At 39.5% G+C, this 19,787-nt stretch overlaps 2 protein-coding genes across 2 annotated transcripts in view; both read left to right on the forward strand.

Moving 5' to 3' along the window:
- Positions 1–19,787, forward strand: part of LOC311292518 (uncharacterized protein) — a 1,083,963-nt gene that overhangs the window by 277,742 nt on the left and 786,434 nt on the right. The gene's annotated exons all lie outside the window — the stretch shown is intronic.
- LOC311292550 (uncharacterized protein) overlaps positions 12,598–19,787 on the forward strand; it is a 31,427-nt gene continuing 24,237 nt past the window's right edge. The window contains exons 1-2 of the mRNA XM_084412274.1: positions 12,598–12,762; positions 17,135–17,308. Of these exons, the coding sequence (XP_084268400.1) occupies positions 12,677–12,762; positions 17,135–17,308 (260 nt within the window). The 5' untranslated portion in view covers positions 12,598–12,676. The remainder of the gene's footprint in view (positions 12,763–17,134; positions 17,309–19,787) is intronic.

Consider the following 19,787-nt stretch of genomic DNA (forward strand, 5'->3'; position numbering starts at 1 on the left):
CCAGAACTGAAGTAATCTGGCAGTTGACCGGATCTACATTGTGTACAACAAACCACCTTTCAAAAACATTCCATTTGCTGGAGTAACTCTTTCTAGTGGAGGAAGCCCTAGCAAGATTCCACAGATCGGGCCTGGGATGGATTATCGTGCCCTCCGCCTGAGACAGAAGGTCCTTCCTCTCCAGAATCGGCCATGGCGAGCCGTCGAGGAGAGATATTATCTCCGAGAACCATACTCTGTTCGGCCAACGTTGCGCTATCAGTAAGAGGCAAGACCCTTGTTGGCGAACTCTGTCTAGCACTCCCGGGAGCAGAGAAACTGGAGGAAACGCATACAGGTGCATTTTGGGCCATGTGTGTGCCATCGCATCCAGACCCAGGGGGGCTAGGTGACTCAGAGAGAAATAGAGGGGACATTGCGCTGTCTGATGGGAGGCGAAGAGGTCCACCTCCGCTTTGTTAAATCTGGTCCAAATCTGTTTCACTACTTCCTGGTGGAGTTTCCATTCCCCCATCGGTAGTTTCTGTCTGGACAGTAAATCTGCTCCCACATTCAGATGCACTGGAATGTATACTGCCCTGAGTGACAGGAACTTGTCCTGGGGCCAGAGAAAAATCTGCCTTGCTTATTCTGTTCAGATTGCGTGAGCGCAGACCTCCCTGGTGATTTATATAAGAGTCAAGTCAAGTCAAGTCATTTTCATTTATATAGCGCTTTTAACAATGTAGATTGTCTCAAAGCAGCTTTACAGAGATAAATGTATAATTTAACGTAAGATTGTTTTGGCTTTATAGCGGTTCTTTAATTAAGTTATTTTCCAGCTAAAGTTAGTTTTGATTGATTCGCTTCCGTCGCAACGATCATTTGTTTTTAAATTAGGGCCGCCAAGACGACACCATTCTCTCTACACAGACTTTAAACGCGAACCTGTGAGAAACGCTGATGGCGTTCAGATGCGCATTAAGAACGGGTTCCATAGTTATGTGCGTTTGAATATATGTGTGCAGGTTTGGAATTCCCTACAAACCAAACCTAAACAAATTACTGGTGTTTCCTTATAGTTTTGATTCAGAATTTTATTTTATTTTATCAATTCGGGGTGGATACGCAAATTGAGTTTTCCCGACGACGCGTTATCTGTAGAGTGGGAAAGGGATCCTCCATAGGGAGAGACTAGTTGGCACTTCAGCACTGCGTTGACATCGGATCCAGGCGAAGGTCCTTCATCAGATCTGGAAACGGCCTGGATCCGGCAGGCTGCGGGAAAACCTTGGGATAAACAAAGACACTAAAATTAGCGTAGATGCCATTCTTCTCATGATGTAACAAGTACATCAGGATTTATGGGAAGTGTTCTCGGTTCCAGCTGACCTAATCTATGCAGCCTAATATTGAATTATAGAAGTCTATAATGTATTATGTGAACGCTATGTCAAAGAGATGTGTCTTTAATCTAGATTTGAACTGACAGAGTGTGTCTGCTTCCCGGACAATGGTAGGAAGGCTGTTCCAAAGTTTTGGTGCTAAATAGGAAAAGGATCTACCGTCAGCAGTTGATTTTGATATTCTAGGTATTATCAACTGGCCGGAATTTTGAGATCGCAATAGACGTGAAGGAGTATAATGCGTTAAGAGCTCGCTCAAGTACTGCGGAGCTAAACCATTTAGTGCTTTGTAAGTAATCAGCAATATTTTAAAATTGATGCGATGTTTAATAGGGAGCCAGTGCAGTTTTGACAGAACCGGGCTAATATGCTCATACTTCCTGGTTCTGGTAAGAACTCGAGCTGCTGCGTTTTGAACTAGCTGTAGTTTGTTTATTAAGCGTGCAGGTCAACCACCCAGTAGAGAATTACAACATTTTGTCCAATAATTAGAATCTCTGTTTTTTCAGAATTTAGAAGTAGGAAATTACGAGTCATCCAATTTTTTATATCAGCTATGCATTCTGTTAATTTAGTGAATTGGTAAGTTTCGTTAGGTTTTGAAGAAATATAGAGCTGAGTATCGTCGGCATAACAGTGGAAGCTAATTCCATGTTTCCTAATGATATCTCCTAATGGTAGCATGTACAGAGTGAACAGCAGCGGTCCTAGTACTGAGCCCTGTGGTACGCCATACTGAACTTGTGATTGATAAGACATCTCTTCATTTACTGCTACAAACTGATAACGGTCAGATAAGTATGATTTAAACCATGCTAGTGCAATTCCACTAATGCCAACATAGTTTTCTAGTCTATTTAAAAGAATGTTGTGGTCAATGGTGTCAAACGCAGCACTAAGATCGAGTAACACTAATAGAGAGACACAACCACGATCGGATGATAAGAGCAAATCATTTGTTACTCTAACGAGAGCTGTCTCAGTACTATGGTATGGTCTAAATCCAGACTGAAAATCCTCGCAGATATCATTTCTTTCTAGAAAGGAACATAGTTGTGAAGATACTGCCTTTTCTAGTTTCTTTGACAGAAAAGGTAGATTCGAGATCGGCCTGTAATTGACTAATTCTGAAGGATCAAGTTGCATTTTTTTAACAAGCGGTTTAATCATAGCCAGCTTAAAGTTTTTTGGTACGTATCCTAGAGACAAAGAGGAATTAATGATATTAAGAAGAGGATCTATGACCTCTGGAAGCATCTCTTTCAGTAGCTTAGTCGGTATAGGGTCTAACATACATGTTGTAGATTTAGATGATTTAACGAGTTTAGTAAATTCTTCCTCTCCTATAGCAATGAATGAATCAAATTTTTCCTCAGGAAGACTACAATGCACTGCCTGATGCGATACTGTAGTAGACGGTTGCATAGTTATAATTTTATCCCTGATATTATCAATCTTATAAGTGAAGAAGTTCATAAAGTCATTACTGCTGTGCTGCTTGGAACCTTCTGTGTTTGAAGCTTTCTTTTTCGTTAGTTTAGCCACTGTTTCAAATAAATACCTAGGATTATGTTTATTTTCTTCTAATAGGTTTGAAAAATAAGCAGATCTAGCAGCTTTTAAAGCCTCTCTGTAAGCAATCGAGCTCTCTTTCCATGAAATGCGAAATACCTCTAATTTTGTTTTCTTCCAGTTGCGCTCCATTTTTCTGGCTGCTCTCTTAAGGGCCCGAGTGTGCTCGTTGTACCACGGTGTTGGATTATTTTCTTTAATCTTCTTTAAGCGCAAAGGAGCAACTGTGTCTAAAGTGCTGGAAAAGAGAGAGTTAAAAGTTTCTGTTGCAATATCAAGTTTTTCTAAGCTATCCGGGATGCTAAAATGATGAAACTGATCAGGAAGATTATTAATAAAGCAATCTTTAGTAGCAGAAGTGATAGGTCTAACATATTTGTAACACGGAGTCGGCTTTGCAGCCTTGGCTAAATGTAATTTACACGAGACTAGATAATGATCTGAGATGTCATCGCTCTGCTGCAGAATTTCAACGGCATCAACATCTATTCCATGTGATAATATTAGATCTAGAGTATGATTACGACGATGAGTAGGTCCTGACACGTGTTGTCTAACTCCAATTGAGTTTACAATGTCTTTAAATGCCAAACCCAATGCATCTTTTTCATTATCGATGTGTATATTAAAATCACCAACAATTAGTACTTTATCTGCAGCCAATACTAACTCTGATAGAAAGTCCGCAAATTCTTTGATAAAGTCTGTATGGTGCCCTGGTGGCCTGTATACAGTAGCCAGCACAAATCTCAAACGTGATTTATCATTTATACTATATATTTTTACATTAAGCACTAACACTTCAAAAGAATTATATTCGAAACTTGATTTCTTAGTGGTTTTGAAAATATTACTATAAATTACAGCAACACCACCCCCTTTGCGTTTAAGACGAGGTTCATGTTTATAACAGTAGTCTTGCGGGGTGGACTCATAAGTAATGTAATCGCTTGGTTTTAGCCAGGTTTCTGTCAAACACAGCACATCTAGGTTATTATCTGAAATCATATCATTAACAATGAGTGCTTTTGAAGTAAGCGATCGAATATTCAGCAACCCAAGCTTTAGCATTTGCTCATCTGTATTATAGCTGTTTTTTATTTGTTGAACATCAATTAAATTTTTAACCTTAGATAGGTTTAAACATTTTTTGGATTTCCAAAATCGGGGAACAGACACAGTCTCTATATGATGATAGCTAGGTGAAAGAGGCTCTATGTGATGGGATTTATCTGACCTGGGTGACGCGAGGCCGCTAGCAGACGGTTGGTTTAGCCAGTCTGTCTGCTTCCTGACCTGGTGCCCAATTTGTCATGTTTGAGCTCTAAGACTATGAGCCATATTACTAGATAGAAGAGCAGCACCATCCCAGGAGGGATGAATACCATCTCTTTTCAACAGGTCAGGTTTGCCCCAAAAACTTTTCCAATTGTCTATGAATTCTATATTATTACACGGACACCACTCAGACAGCCAGCGATTCAGTGAACACAATCTACTAACTATCTCATCACTCCTGCGAACAGGAAGGGGGCCAGAGCAAATTACAGTGCCTGACATCGTACTTGCAAGTTCACACACCTCTTTAATATTAATTTTGGTGATCTCCGACTGGCGGAGTCGAACATCATTAGTGCCGACATGAATAATGATCTTAGAGAATTTACGATTAGCATTAGCCAGCACTTTTAAATTTGCTTTGATGTCAGGCGCTCTGGCTCCCTGCAAACATGTGACTATGTTCGCTGGTGTCTCTATTTTCACGTTCCGTGTGATCGAATCACCAATTACTAGGGCACAATCAACAGAATTCTCATTGGGTGTTTCACTGAGCGGGGCAAATCGATTTGTTGTGGTAATCGGAACGGAAGAGTGTTTTTTTGATCCGCGACTAGAGCGATCCCTCACTGTCACCCATTTGCCCGGCTGCACAGGCTCTACTTCAGCTGGAACCGAATCATGTAAAGAGTTCACTATGCTAGGCGCATCCAAAATAGTATCTAAAGCTCTAGCACTCTTACTATCCTCAATTAAAGTTTGGATGCGTGTCTCTAATTCTGAAATCTTCTCTGTCAGCCTAACTGTCTCCTTACATTTATCACATATAAATCCTACATTGCCAACAGAGAAGTCTATGCTAAACATGTGACATGAAGTGCAGGTGACAATAACAGGACAAGACATTACTCACCGTGTTTGTTGACTGATTATTACTTACCTGAGCTTTTATGAACTCAAAGGCGCGAGCGCGCGAGAGAAAATAAATAAATAAAACAGCTGAGCGCACGGGTGGCGCGTTAACAGGCTAGCAGTAGCGAATTAGCGTGTTGTGTTAGTAGTAACGGAAGCTAGCGATGTCAATCTGAGATGTTGGGTAAGCTGTATTTAGTATAAACAACTACAAATTGTAGTAAATGATGGTTCAAAAAAAGAAATACGAGGCTAAGACGGAGCTTACAGCAACGAAGCAAACACACTCACAGCAGGCAGCGAGGCAGACAGGAGCAATCGATCCGAGTCCGAGCAATCGATAAGAGACTGCCGCTGTGTTGTCCACCCGCACTAGGACATGACAACCTCTCAACTGAAGGAGAAAATATTTCAGCCTCTTTGCTTATGTATCTTGGCCTAGCCTGACTTTGCTCATGGTCTGCCGAATGGTCTCGATTCGAGCGGGAGACAGTTGTGCCTGCCTCGTGATCGAATCCCAAACGATCCTGAGATAAGTCGTTCTCTGGGCAGGAGAAAGAACACTTTTCTTGGTGTTGAGTCTCAACCCTAGAGAAACTAGATGAGCCAACACGATGTCTCTGTGTTGAAGCGCCAACTCTTGTGATTGTGCTAGTATTAACCAATTGTCGATGTAATTCAAAATGCGAATGCCCTGAGTCGTAATGGGGCCAGTGCTGCATCCATGCATTTTGTGTATGTGCGGGGTGACAAGTCTAGGCCGAATGGAAGAACCCGAAATTGGTACGCTTCGCCCCCGAAAGTGAACCTCAGGAACTTCCTGTGTTGTGGCAATATTTCTATGTGAAAATACGCGTCCTTCAGATTGATCGTGATGAACCAATCGTGATGTTGAATTTGCAACATGACCGTCTTGACTGTTAACATCTTGAACTTGAGCACTTTGACTGTACGGTTTAAGCCTCGAAGAGCTAAGATTGGACGCAACCCCCCATCCTTCTTGGGAACCAGGAAGTATCTGCTGTAATACAAACAAATACTCAACCTGGCAAAGACTGAGCTTCTCATCCTCCCTGCCAATCCGTCTATACAACACGACTTCACCATCCAGCTAGAGTCATCATCAATCACCCCATCAAGGTCGGTCAGAAATCTCGGAGTAACGCTTGATGACCAGCTGTCCTTCACAGATCACATTTCAAAGACAGCTCGATCATGCAGGTTTGCACTGCACAACATCAGGAAGATCAGGCCTTTCCTAACTGAGAATGCAACACAACTTCTCGTCCAGGCCCTGGTCATCTCTAGGCTTGACTACTGTAATGCTCTTTTGGCCGGACTTCCAGCATGTGCAACAAAACCTCTACAGATGATCCAAAATGCTGCAGCTCGTCTTGTCTTCAACGAGCCCAAGAGGGCCCACATCACTCCTCTGTTCATCTCTCTGCACTGGCTACCTCTCGCTGCTCGCATCAAATTCAAGGCATTGACGCTTGCTTACAGATCTATCACAGGCTCAGCTCCCTACTATTTTCACTCACTCTTACGAGTCTACATCCCTACCAGACGCCTACGATCGATCAACGAGCGACGTCTCGTGGTTCCATCACAGAGAGCCACAAAATCACTTTCCAGAACATTCTCATTCACAGCTCCATGCTGGTGGAACGCTCTCCCCGGCCTCATCCGGAATGCAGAATCACTGGCAACATTCAAAAAACAGCTGAAAACCCATCTCTTCCGTGAGCACTTAACCTCATAAAAAAAAAAAAAAAAAAAATAAAAAAAAAATTCCTTTGAATCATCACTTATCAGACTTATGCTACTCTGAATAATGCCTGAACTTTGTATTCTGAGCACTTCTTGCGTTGTTGTTGTTTTTGCCTCTTCATGATGGCTCGCTTTATTTAGTCCTAATTTGTAAGTCGCTTTGGATAAAAGCGTCTGCTAAATGACTAAATGTAAATGTAAATGTATTTCATAAAAACAACGTTACAGTCAGGCGAAGTATGAAAGACAACATTTTGTTGACTAGATTTGGGTACAGTTTTTACTGTAGAATATACTGTCACATCAAATAAGCTTTTCTGCTCATATATATAAAATACTATTTTGTCAAAAATAAAGTCATAGACTAAGATGTTCCAATGTTGGCTATATTCAAACTGATGAATACAAATGATAAAATGTAGGCCTATAATCTTTTTTTTTTTTTTTTTTTTACAAAGAAAGAGTACTTTTTTGCAGAAATATTGCTGAAATTGTAATTATTGTTGTAATTGTAACCTTTTTAATAAAATAGCAAAACATATTTACAAGATAGATGTAAGCAAAATCTTAAATGGTCAATATAAGTCTTCTTCTAAATATATATTTTGTCCTTGCATTGTGGCTCAGTCAGTGTCACACCTGAATGAATGGCTAATAATGCAGAGTCATTATGCAGAGTGGGTGGGACTAAGGTGTAAACTACTCCTCCCCCTCGCATATTGGCTTTCCAAGCAAAACCTGTTTTACACCATTTAAATCAATGTATTTTTTTTGTGAACGATAAAGCAAGACTATTTTCACATAATTTTGAAGCTAGAACTCGAAGAGAAAACATCCATTAGTCAAAAGTCTTGTGGGCACATATTTTGTATGAGTTTTGTGGTCTTATTTCAGCAACTTTCATTTTTATTTTTTTAAATAACCACGCATAAACATTATTCTCTTAAAAATACAAACATCTACATACATGTTGCTCGCATATTATGGTAGGCCTGTTTGTGCTATATAGAGTGAATTTACACCTTTGCCATTAACATGTTTATAAATAACTGAAAAAAGCACAAATGTCAGAGCATGTCAGAACATCTCAAGGGCCCCAAAAACAGCTTGGTCCCCAGAGGGTTAACTCCGTTTTCTACTCTAATTTGTTATTGAAATATAAATATGTACACAGTTGCTGTCATTTTCATGACAGATATTTAAAACATAGGCTACATTAAATAATCAAGATATCAATCATTAACATGTTAAGTAAAATATATTATATAGGCTAATATAGTGCATTTATTTAGTGCAAGAGTTCATTTAGGAACCAACAAGCTGTGGGCACTGAATGACTTGTCTGAGGTAAATATAATGCTATGTGACAAACTAAGACAAACTAAGATGTTTTATTGGCGTCTTTCCGCTGCTGAAACACTGATTGATTGATTACACAAGTTATGATGCCTTTCAGTAAGTATACTGTATCTTTTAACATACCTTCAGGTGTCCATTCATGTTTATTCTGTAACTGAGGAAGAGAATCGCGTTTACTTGCGCTCCGTGCTGCCGCTTTAAATGTACAGTGATCTGTCACGCCACATCAAAGAGCGCCAAAATGGCATTTATTGTTTGAATTCGTGATCAAATAGACAGAATTTGAAAGATTACACCTTGCTTATTATCGAAAGCAACAAAATACGGAGCTTGCTATTATAGGGTGTTAATGGTGGTTCGGCTATAACGCTGTATTCGTTGTGTACACATAAGACATGAGGTCCATTGGGGCTGGGCCGGGGCAGCAGGGGGCGGGGTGTCCTCGGTACGCCATGAGAGTATCGCGATACGTATCGTTGGTGGTGGGGCGGTTAGATGTTGTACGCGCCCTGTCCTGCGGGGGGCTACCCCCACCAGACTGGGCGCCAGACCATCAAGACTTCCTTTTCTTGTTAATAATAGTCCTGAGTGCGGCGAGGAAGAAACTGAACAAACGCTTCTTTGTGTTTTTTAACTTCCCTAAATCTTCTCTAAGTCCTTCAACAGGTCAGCCTGGTACGCCTGTAAAACTGCCATAGTGCGCAGGGCAGCACCAGCCTGACCTGCAGCTTGATAAGCTTTACCCACGAGCGCTGAAGTTGTTCTACATGGCTTCGTGGGGAGGGTAGGTCTCTTTAACGAAGATGCCGACCCAGGCGAGAAATAGCCTGCGAGTGTCTCTTCAACCTGCGGCATCTCCGTATCCCCCGCGACTTCGCACCCACAATAGTCGAAAAAGTCGACGTTGAGGGCACAAAGACACCGGAAGTATATGGTTTACTCCATGACTTTGATAGTTTGTCATGGAGGTCCTCGAAAAAGGGGAGAGACTGATGTTTTGGTCCCTCCCCCCTGCCACCGGACAGAAACCTATCCTCTAGCTTAGATTGTTTGGGGGTCTCTTGTTCGCGTGGCCAGTCAAGCTGTAACCTGGCCACCACGCGAGTAACTACCTCGAGCAATTCTGCGACAGATTTACTTTCGCGGGAGGAACGCTCAAAGGGTAGGCTGCTCGAAGTTTTCGCACTTCGAGATCATGTGAGGAAACATGTGGATCTGGTGACTGAGCAAGCGATAGGAATGGAGCCGTCTCTTGCTCGTCAGCCAGATCCATGCGGGAGCCCCAGTATGGTAATGTGGGTGTGGATTGGAAGTAGCTAAGGCGAGCATGCAGCATTTTAACTGTGAGCAGCTCACAATGCTCGCACTCGCCCTGCTCCAACGCAAGAGCCGCGTGCTCCTCCCCCAAACAAAACAGTAATTGTGTGTATCCTTTTCTGCCATAGGATGAGAACACGGAGGAACACAAGGTTTACGGTTTTGTTGACTCATTTTTTTTTTTACTTATAAACTTTTTTTGTTGGCGTAAAGAGAAAATTCGATTTCTGCACACTGCCTGACAAAACTAACTCCTAGCAAAGATCTGTAGCAGATATAGAGAGATAGAGAGAGAGTTGATGCACACATGCACAGTATGGCCTCTGAAGACAAAAGACCTGACGATGCACCTGTGGCTCATCTATGTCTTGTATCGCGGTTGAGCACCGATGACGTCATCGACCGAGGCTACATTACCTCCGGGTCAATTCTATTGACGTGTTCACACACAATATTCATAGCTGGTCACGATTTAAGACATTCCCAATGCGCTAAGCAGCGGAGCATCGATTGTAGCTTTTGAAAGGGAACAGCAGCGCCTGATCACACAGCACTCACTCTCATTCTCCATCTTCATTAGTTTATGATCTCTGTCAGTGATATCTAATACTTTGTTAGACAGGACTGTTAAACAAAGAAAGTAAATGGTATGCGAAAAAGTAAAGCGTTGCTTTTATATAATTTGTAACAGAAAAGGCAAACAATCAGGCTAAAATACTTTCTCATTTACCGTCAACATTCAGCAAATGCGCATCTACATCATTTAAACAAATCTCTGAATATCTAATAAACATTTAATATAAGAAACCTTGCAGATTTAATGGAATCCAGCTGTGATATCTTGTTAAGTGTGCATTTGTAGCCTGCATAAACGTGTTACGGCGAGTGACGGTCGGTCCGTGAGAAGTGAGTGAATGCGAACAGAAGATCAGCTTCACAAGAGACGTGATCGAAAAACTTCAAATCCTTCATTTTAAAATATGCTGTGCTATATCCAGTTGCCCACTGTGTCATATTCATATCGTTTTCACTGTGTGCTGTGTGTAATATTAGCATTACCTTGTCTTTATTTGAAAAAATATAATTACCAGTGCGCACAAAATTACCAGATTACTGAGTGCCGTTACAGTGTTTACTTCCTTTTTATTCACATATTCATATATTTTTTAACAATTATTTTATTGGTGAAAAATACTGTAATAGGACTGCAGATTCAAGAAGTTGCCATCTAAAGTATAAGCATGTTTATTTTAAAGATTCGTTTTCTAATTTATTTATAATTTATAAAATATTGATTAAATTAAATATAAAGTATATAATAAAAATATCGGCCATCGGCCATCCTGCTCTAAGATATCGGCATAAAAAAAAAAAAAAAAAAATATCGGTCGACCACTAATCGTCATCTATCGAAAGTGTGTTCTGTTAATCAGTGTTATCTGTGTTTGTATTTAAGTTCCATTCTGTTCAGTCAGTCCTTTGTCCGATCTCCGTCGGATTTAGTGTGTGTGAACCATGTCACACGTATTTAGTGTGTGTTCTGCCCGTCTTCTATGTACCTGTATTATTTATATTGTTGAGTAAAAGTTTGCATTGGAACTTTTGATTCTCCTTCATCTTCTGCCTGCACCACACCATGACAGAAGATTGGCCCGCCCAAAATGGACGATAGGGCAAGAATGATCGTCCTGGCTCAGGAGAGATCTATCTTGCCGCCACCAGCGCTCTGGACAACGAAACCCTAAGGATCCTGTTCTGGATCGGGAACTTTCCATCACCATAGCAACCTCCCAGACACCACAGGATTGGACTGGAAAGAGACCGTCAATAGGTGTCTGGAGAGCGTCGCGCCCCGATTCAGAACACAGCCTGACCCAAGGCTTCTTCACGTCATGCCTGTCGAGCCCTCAGCCAAGATGGCTGCCGCCTCACCGCCTGAGCCTTAAGTGAGGTGAGCCCACGGGTTCACACTCCAACCTCCGCGACCAGGACTCCACCTCAACCTGTCAGTCCATCAGCTCAACCTTGGCTCCTACCTCCCTCAGCTCCACCGTGGCCCATCAGTCCACTAGCTCTGCCGGGCTCCCTTGTCCCCCCAGCTCCACGTTGGTCATTCTTTGCCCTGCCCTCGCCTCGACACTACACTCCTCTGGCTTCGCCTCTTCCCTTCCTCCCTCTGGCTCCGTTGGGAGCTCCCCATTAATGTAATATGCAGATCGAGAGATTTACAAATAAACATTTATCAAAAGCCTGTTGTATCATATTTGATGTTTTTTCTACAAAAAAGTTTACTTTTTTATCAAGTTCAAAATCTTTTTTTTATATATTTTTTCTAATTGAGCAAATAAGTAAAATAACTATAAACTGAATTTCAGTAATTGTTTTTTACTATCTTTAAATTAATGATATATCACCTATTGATCACCCTGCTTTCTAAGATATCGGCATCAGCCATCGGTTAAACTTAATCTTGAAATATTAAAAACAAATACAATTTCTTAGGTTTAAGTAATCTTAGCTTTACTTAAATCATTAAAGATTTTATATCAAAAAGACATGTACATATGAATGAAGGCATTTTTAGAATTATAGTCAAAGGCCTTTAACTTGCCATAAAAGTGTGAACTGTCTCATCTAATAGTGTCAGTGCAGTCAAGTCAATAATATTGTTGAATATTAATTGTCTCCAACTAAGGAAGCCAGAGGCAATAGTGGCAAAAACCCAAACTCCATCAGGTGACAGAAAAAGAGAAGAAATCCTATAGCTATAAATCTCAACATAAATATTTTTTTTTCAGACATGCTTCATTTTATCTAGGAAATTTGTCACTGAATAAAAAATACTAATCTACTGGAAATAGTTTTTGAAGATGAATGCTGTTTGTATGCATTGCATGGTGTTTATGTAAAAAAGAATAATGGAAAATGTATTTAATATTTGTATATAGAAAATGTATTGTATGTGTTCCATCTAATTCTGTGTTGTGATTTATTGTAGGTTAAATGATTGTAACTTAACAGACAAAAGCTGTTCAGCTCTGGCTGCAGTTCTTGGATCAGACACCAATCTGAAAGAGCTGAATATGAACAATAATAATCTGCAGGATTCAGGAGTGAAGCTGCTCTGCACTGGACTGAAGAATATAAAGTGTAAATTGGAGATACTGAGGTAAGTTGAGCCACAGGATTCACATGACTAAAGAAAGGTGCAATGACAGGATGATCCCAGAGGCTAAAAGTTATGAAAAAAATAGTTATTTGTTTAATATAATTAAGTTTGTCTTTGTTCTATTGTTGTTGTGTTTTCCATTCAAAATAATAATGAGCCACAAACTAAGCAATCCAAAGATATTTTATTTATTTGTTACAATGTGCGTATAGCATATCATTCTTCTTATCGATTTTGTTAATAAAAGTCTGATGTTTAATATAAGTGAATTTATCATTGTACTATTTTATTATTGATGTATTTTCATTAATACTAACGAACCACAAACTAAGCATTTATTTTAAATTTAGAGGAAAATCCAAACACCTTCCTTTATCAGTGTTACAAGGGGGGAATCCTATGCCATATGTCCTATTTGTTTTGTTGATAAAAGTTTGATGTTCAATATAAGCAAGTTTGTCATTGTGCCATTTTATTGTTGTTGTGTCTTTTTCACTGAGTAATACTGAAGTGACATTAAGCATTCATTTTGTGCTGCATTCATTTGGTGCTGCACTGTAATGCAAATAATTGCAGGGGATTATATTTAGTGGATAAAGTATTTTCTATATACAGTGAGGAAAATAAGTATTTGAACTGATATTTTGCAAGTTCTCCCACTTGGAAATCATGGAGGGGTCTGAAATTGTCATCGTAGGTGCATGTCCACTGTGAAAGACATAATCTAAAAAAAAAATCCAGAAATCACAATATATGATTTTTTAACTATTTATTTGTATGATACAGCTGCAAATAAGTATTTGAACACCTGTCTATCAGCTAGAATTCTGACCCTCAAAGACCTGTTAGTCTGCCTTTAAAATGTCCACCTCCACTCCATTTATTATCCTAAATTAGATGCACCTGTTTGAGGTCGTTAGCTGCATAAAGACACCTGTCCACCCCATACAATCAGTAAGAATCCAACTACTAACATGGCCAAGACCAAAGAGCTGTCCAAAGACACTAGAGACAAAATTGTACACCTCCACAAGGCTGGAAAGTGCTACGGGGAAATTGCCAAGCAGCTCGGTGAAAAAAGGTCCACTGTTGGAGCAATCATTAGAAAATGAAAGAAGCTAAACATGACTGTCAATCTCCCTCGTACTGGGGATCCATGCAAGATCTCACCTCGTGGGGTCTCAATGATCCTAAGAAAGGTGAGAAATCAGCCCAGAACTACACGGGAGGAGCTGGTCAATGACCTGAAAAGAGCTGGGACCACCGTTTCCAAGGTTACTGTTGGTAATACACTAAGACGTCATGGTTTGAAATCATGCATGGCACGGAAGGTTCCCCTGCTTAAACCAGCACATGTCAAGGCCCGTCTTAAGTTTGCCAATGACCATTTGCATGATCTAGAGGAGTCATGGGAGAAAGTCATGTGGTCAGATGAGACCAAAATAGAACTTTTTGGTCATAATTCCACTAAACGTGTTTGGAGGAAGAAGAATGATGAGTACCATCCCAAGAACACCATCCCTACTGTGAAGCATGGGGGTGGTAGCATCATGCTTTGGGGGTGTTTTTCTGCACATGGGACAGGGCGACTGCACTGTATTAAGGAGAGGATGACCGGGGCCATGTATTGCGAGATTTTGGGGAACAACCTCCTTCCCTCAGTTAGAGCATTGAAGATGGGTCGAGGCTGGGTCTTCCAACATGACAATGACTCGAAGCACACAGCCAGGATAACCAAGGAGTGGCTCTGTAAGAAGCATATCAAGGTTCTGGCGTGGCCTAGCCAGTCTCCAGACCTAAACCCAATAGAGAATCTTTGGAGGGAGCTCAAACTCTGTGTTTCTCAGCGATAGCCCAGAAACCTGACTGATCTAGAGAATATCTGTGTGGAGGAGTGGGCCAAAATCCCTCCTGCAGTGTGTGCAAACCTGGTGAAAAACTACAGGAAACGTTTGACCTCTGTAATTGTAAACAAAGGCTACTGTACCAAATATTAACATTTTCTCAGGTGTTCAAATACTTATTTGCAGCTGTATCATACAAATAAATAGTTAAAAAATCATACATTGTGATTTCTGGATTTTGTTTTTTAGATTATGTCTCTCACAGTGGACATGCACCTACGATGACAATTTCAGACCCCACCATGATTTCTAAGTGGGAGAACTTGCAAAATAGCAGGGTGTTCAAATACTAATTTTCCTCACTGTATATATACTACTTATAAGTAAACACTTAAATTGTGCTGTTTTTGTTTATAGTAATTTATAATTTAGTGATATAATCGTTATTTGCATACCTAGTGTTGAGTCAGAATTCAGATGATTCTGTTAGAGCTGGTAAACCTGCCACAGAAAGGAGGGTGAGATCTGGTAGAATTCACTTATCTTAAGATTGTATATAACAGTATTAATGTATTTTAGTGCTTTTGAGGAAGCTGTGTATCTTTGATTCTGCTTTCAGCTTTGCAGCTAGTCTCGACTAAACACTTCCTGTAGTTTATGAGTATTTTACACCACTGTGAAGGTATTTTGGTCCATTTGTCTCACTCATCCTTGCAAAGCTGCTTCAGCTCAGTGACATTTGCAGGCTTTCCAGCATGAGCTGTGTTTCAAGTCCTTCCACAGCATTTTAATGGAATTGAAGTCTGGACTTTATTGGGTCATTCCCAAACTTTAATTTTCGAATTTTCCGATTTTGTGGATCATTCAGATCATAGACTTTCAGAGCTGTACAGTTTTAGATTTCTGTCAGGACCACTACCGTCAAATATGATTGACAATTAGCATACAGTTTGGATTGGCAGTATGCTTCCGTTCTGGGCGAGAACTCCCTGCGCATCCATGCAGCCTAGCATGGATAAGAGCAGGGAAAGCAGCAATAACCCCCCTTAGGGTAAACAGAACAGAACCAACATGAAAGTTTGCAAATATAAGTAATTCAAGATTTTAAAGTACAACATTATTCGATAATTTATTCTGATTCAAGGGGAATCAGAATGCCAAATCCTGACTGATGAGAGGTGGAGCTGGGGATGGAGGAGGGTAATTAGCCAAGTCAAGTCAAGTCAAGTCAAGTATATTTGTATAGCACTTTTCACAATACAGATTGTATCAAAGCAGCTTCACAGTGTTCAATTAAAATAATACAACAAGGTTTGTTTCTAGTGGAATTTATTGATTGATAAAATTAAATTAAATATCCCCAAAATATCCCCAACTGAGCAAGCCAAAGGCAACAGTAGCAAGGAACCGAAAAACTCCATCAAGTGACCTAATGGTGTCCTAAAACTCCATCAGGTGACCTAATGGAGAAAAAAAAAACCTTGGGAGAACCCAGGCTCAGTCGGGGGCCAGTTCTCCTCTGGCGTTTACGAACTAGAGGCCGGATTGTAGTTTGAACTGTAAGATTACAAATATTATATGAATGCCTGGCTGAAGAGATGCAACTTTAATCTAGTTTTAATCTGGGAGAGCGAGTCTGAGCAACGAACAGTATCAGGAAGACTATTCCAGAGTTTTGGAGCTAAATGTGAAAATGCTCTCCCTCCTTTGGTGGTTCTGGATATCCTAGGTATGAACAAAAGCCTTGAATTTAGTGATCTTAAAGAGCGCGATGGATTATAGGGCGATAGAAGATCCATTAAATAGACTGGAGCTAAGCCGTTTAGGGCTTTATAAGTCAGTAGCAATACCTTGTAATTAATACGGAACTTTATAGGTAACCAATGCAGTGATGATAAAATCGGTGTTATATGATCATATTTTCTTGATCTAGTAAGAACTCTAGCAGCGGCATTTTGGACTAACTGTAGCTTGTTTATTGAGGATGCAGGACAACCAGCTAATAAAGCATTACAGTAATCTAGTCTCGAGGTCATGAATGCATGAACTAACTTTTCGGCATCAGAAACTGATAGCATATTACGTAGCTTAGCAATGTTTCTAAGGTGGAAAAAGGCCTTTTTTGTAACATATGAAATATGATTTTCAAAAGACAGGTTGCAATCGAGTATAACACCCATTAGCTCCTGAGCTAATACTAATACTGAAAGAGCTTATATATGTATACAGTGATAGGCGTCGTATCCTATAGGTAGATGTGGATCAGCTGAGGGTCAGCTGATGCGAGCTTGACTAATGTGACCTGCCAGAACTAACGCTACGCTAGATAATTGCAATTTTGAAAGGGATGTTGACGTCTAACATATTAAAGTTCTCTGAGCCTTTTGTTTGCCTCCATATTAAATTGTCAGTTTTTGCAACTGACCTTAAATACATTTGTACAAAGAATAAAATAAAATTTAGTTTAAGGATTTATATTGTTCAGGTTTAACTGATTAATCAGCTGAATGTTTTCCTCTCTGTTCTAGACTCTCTAACTGCAGTGTGACAGAAGAAGGTTATAAAGCTCTGGCTTCAGCTCTGAGATCAAACCCTTCACACCTGATAGAGCTGGATCTCACAGGAAATGATCCTGGACAATCAGGAGTGAAGCAGCTCAATGATTTACTACAGGATCCACACTGTCAACTGAAGACACTGAGGTGAGACGGGATCTAATAATTAACTAAATTAGCTAAATGCAGGCAAAATATTCATAACAAATATATTATTTTAGTTATATAATAAGCTGGACAATTTGTTGCATCAAAATGATCAAGATCAGATCAGATGCTGCAGGTTCTGTCATGATGATGATAATCGTCAACACAGTTTAGTTGTGATACGAGCTACAGGTCAAATAGACATTATGGCTCAGTGTATGTGCTGCTATTCTGGAGTATACCTTGATAATTAATATGCATAATTTTGTTTTGTTTTCCATCAAGCCCAAATTCACTGCATCTTTCAACAGCAGGTATATGAGTCTCCAGATGTTCACAAACATGCAGTTTCACAAGCCAGTTTTCTCTGTGCTGACGTTTCTCACTCCTCTTGCTTAAAATACAGAAATATCTTAATTTCACACTCTGTATTCATACTGAAAATCATGATCTAGTGAACTTTTGGCCTTCTGCTCTGTGAGACGTTTCTGTTCTTATGAGTTTGCTTTTCGACTGAGTGTCGCTCTAGTTTATTTTAAATAACCCTGACTATTAGACTATAAGTTGACTGAACACTAGTAATGGGTGTGAAACAGTGAATCATTTTGTGAATAAATAGTTTTAATTGATTCAAAGCTTTGAAAAAAAAAAAGAAAGACTTGACTAAGAAATATGAACAACACCAACAGCAGTTACAGGGGACAAAGCTAGAAAGAAGACAATGGTAACATGAGGGCTATCCCTACTGGGTAACCCTTTATTTTACAGTCCCCTAATTACTAGGTATTTACCTAGTAAATACATGGTAAGTTATAGTTGGTTATTGGTAATTACCACAGGTAACAAGTATGTAAATGCAGAGAAACTACAAACTAATTACTAGGTATTTACCTGGTAAATACATGGTAAGTTATAGTTGGTTATTGGTAATTACCACAGGTAACAAGTATGTAAATGCAGAGAAACTACAAACTAACTACTAAGTATTTACCTGGTAAGCATATGGTAAATTATAGTATTTTAGTGTGTAATTACTTAAGGTGATTAGTATGCAATTACAGAGAAACTACCAGGGAAAAAAACACCACTGTTAAATATCAACTCAACAAAGTACTGTGTACTTGTTACCTGTTTAGGTTGGTAATAACTCTGATTTAATTGTGTACTTCCTCAGAATGTAGGCAGACTATTTTTAGAAACACCTCCAGTATTACCCATCAATTCAAGTTAGGTTTGTAGTTATCCTAGGGTTATGTTGGTAACAGTCCATGTTTATTTATTACTATCTTGAAATTAAGACGGTAGTTTCCAATAAATTACCTTGTCTTACATAGTTGTTCATTGCTACACCCATTTATTGAGGGTTTATCAAATAATTTACCTTACACTTACCTGGTAACTACCCCGCAGGAACAGTTTTCCCTAATGTCATGGCACATCTTAAATACTGGGTATGTTCTTGCAAATGCAAATCACACTTTTTTACCTCATATGTCCTGCAACGTTACCAAGGAAAACATGACAATTTACTCAGTAAGTAAAGTGAAGCTGTACTGTAAAATGAAGCCTTTTTATTTCCATGGAATTACTGGGATCTTACCCTATAATCTGTTATAGCTACGTAACTGTACCTTTTACAGATTATAGGGTAAGATCCTAGTAATTCCATGGAAATAAAAAGGCTTCCTTTTACAGTACAGTTTCACTTTACTTACTGAGAATGTTCAACGTGATCTCATGAGAACGTGTGTATTTTTGCGTAAAGTGTAATTCTACCATACGTACATTTACTTACGTTTTATACACACAGAAACGTTTAGTATTTACAGCACTAAAACGTAAAATGTTTGCATTAACAGCACAAAAACATAAATTATTTACGTATGAACAACTCTATACCGACGTATTTGTACGCATTCTTATTTATGCATATTAAATTCGTGGCATTAATGTTTTGACTCTATTGCATTCAAATGTCTTATCAATTACGTTTTCAGTCGCATTTATGCAGTTTACTCAAGAAATAGACTAATAACATTTCGCTCTGTTCGTGCCTTCTGCTGCAAACTCGTTTCGGAGGATTAGCATACATGCAGTTAAACAAGAATACACTTTAAAACCTTAAAAGTACCTTATTTAATCGTTTAACCATTTTAATATTTAGTTTATTTACAGTGAGACACAAAATGCGTTTTTTCCAATAGAACAATAATACACCAAAACCCAACATAAATTCACAAAAGACATCAATTTTATTATAGCCTACTTGATATAATCCAAATCTTTAGAATCCATATGTTTGCAAGAAAGAGATCCAAATTCAGCCCTTTATCCAGTGTGTGATCTTCATCTTCATCTCCATTCCACAGGCTTTAACAACAGCGCAGTCTGTAACTGTCAAATCCCGCGGACGAGCGCTCGTTGATGAATTCAAATTCAAAAATTGCGCCCTCAAGAAGCGTTACGACATGTTTTACGG

Source organism: Rutilus rutilus (assembly GCF_951802725.1).
Source record: "Rutilus rutilus genome assembly, chromosome: 6".
NCBI lineage: Eukaryota > Metazoa > Chordata > Actinopteri > Cypriniformes > Leuciscidae > Rutilus > Rutilus rutilus.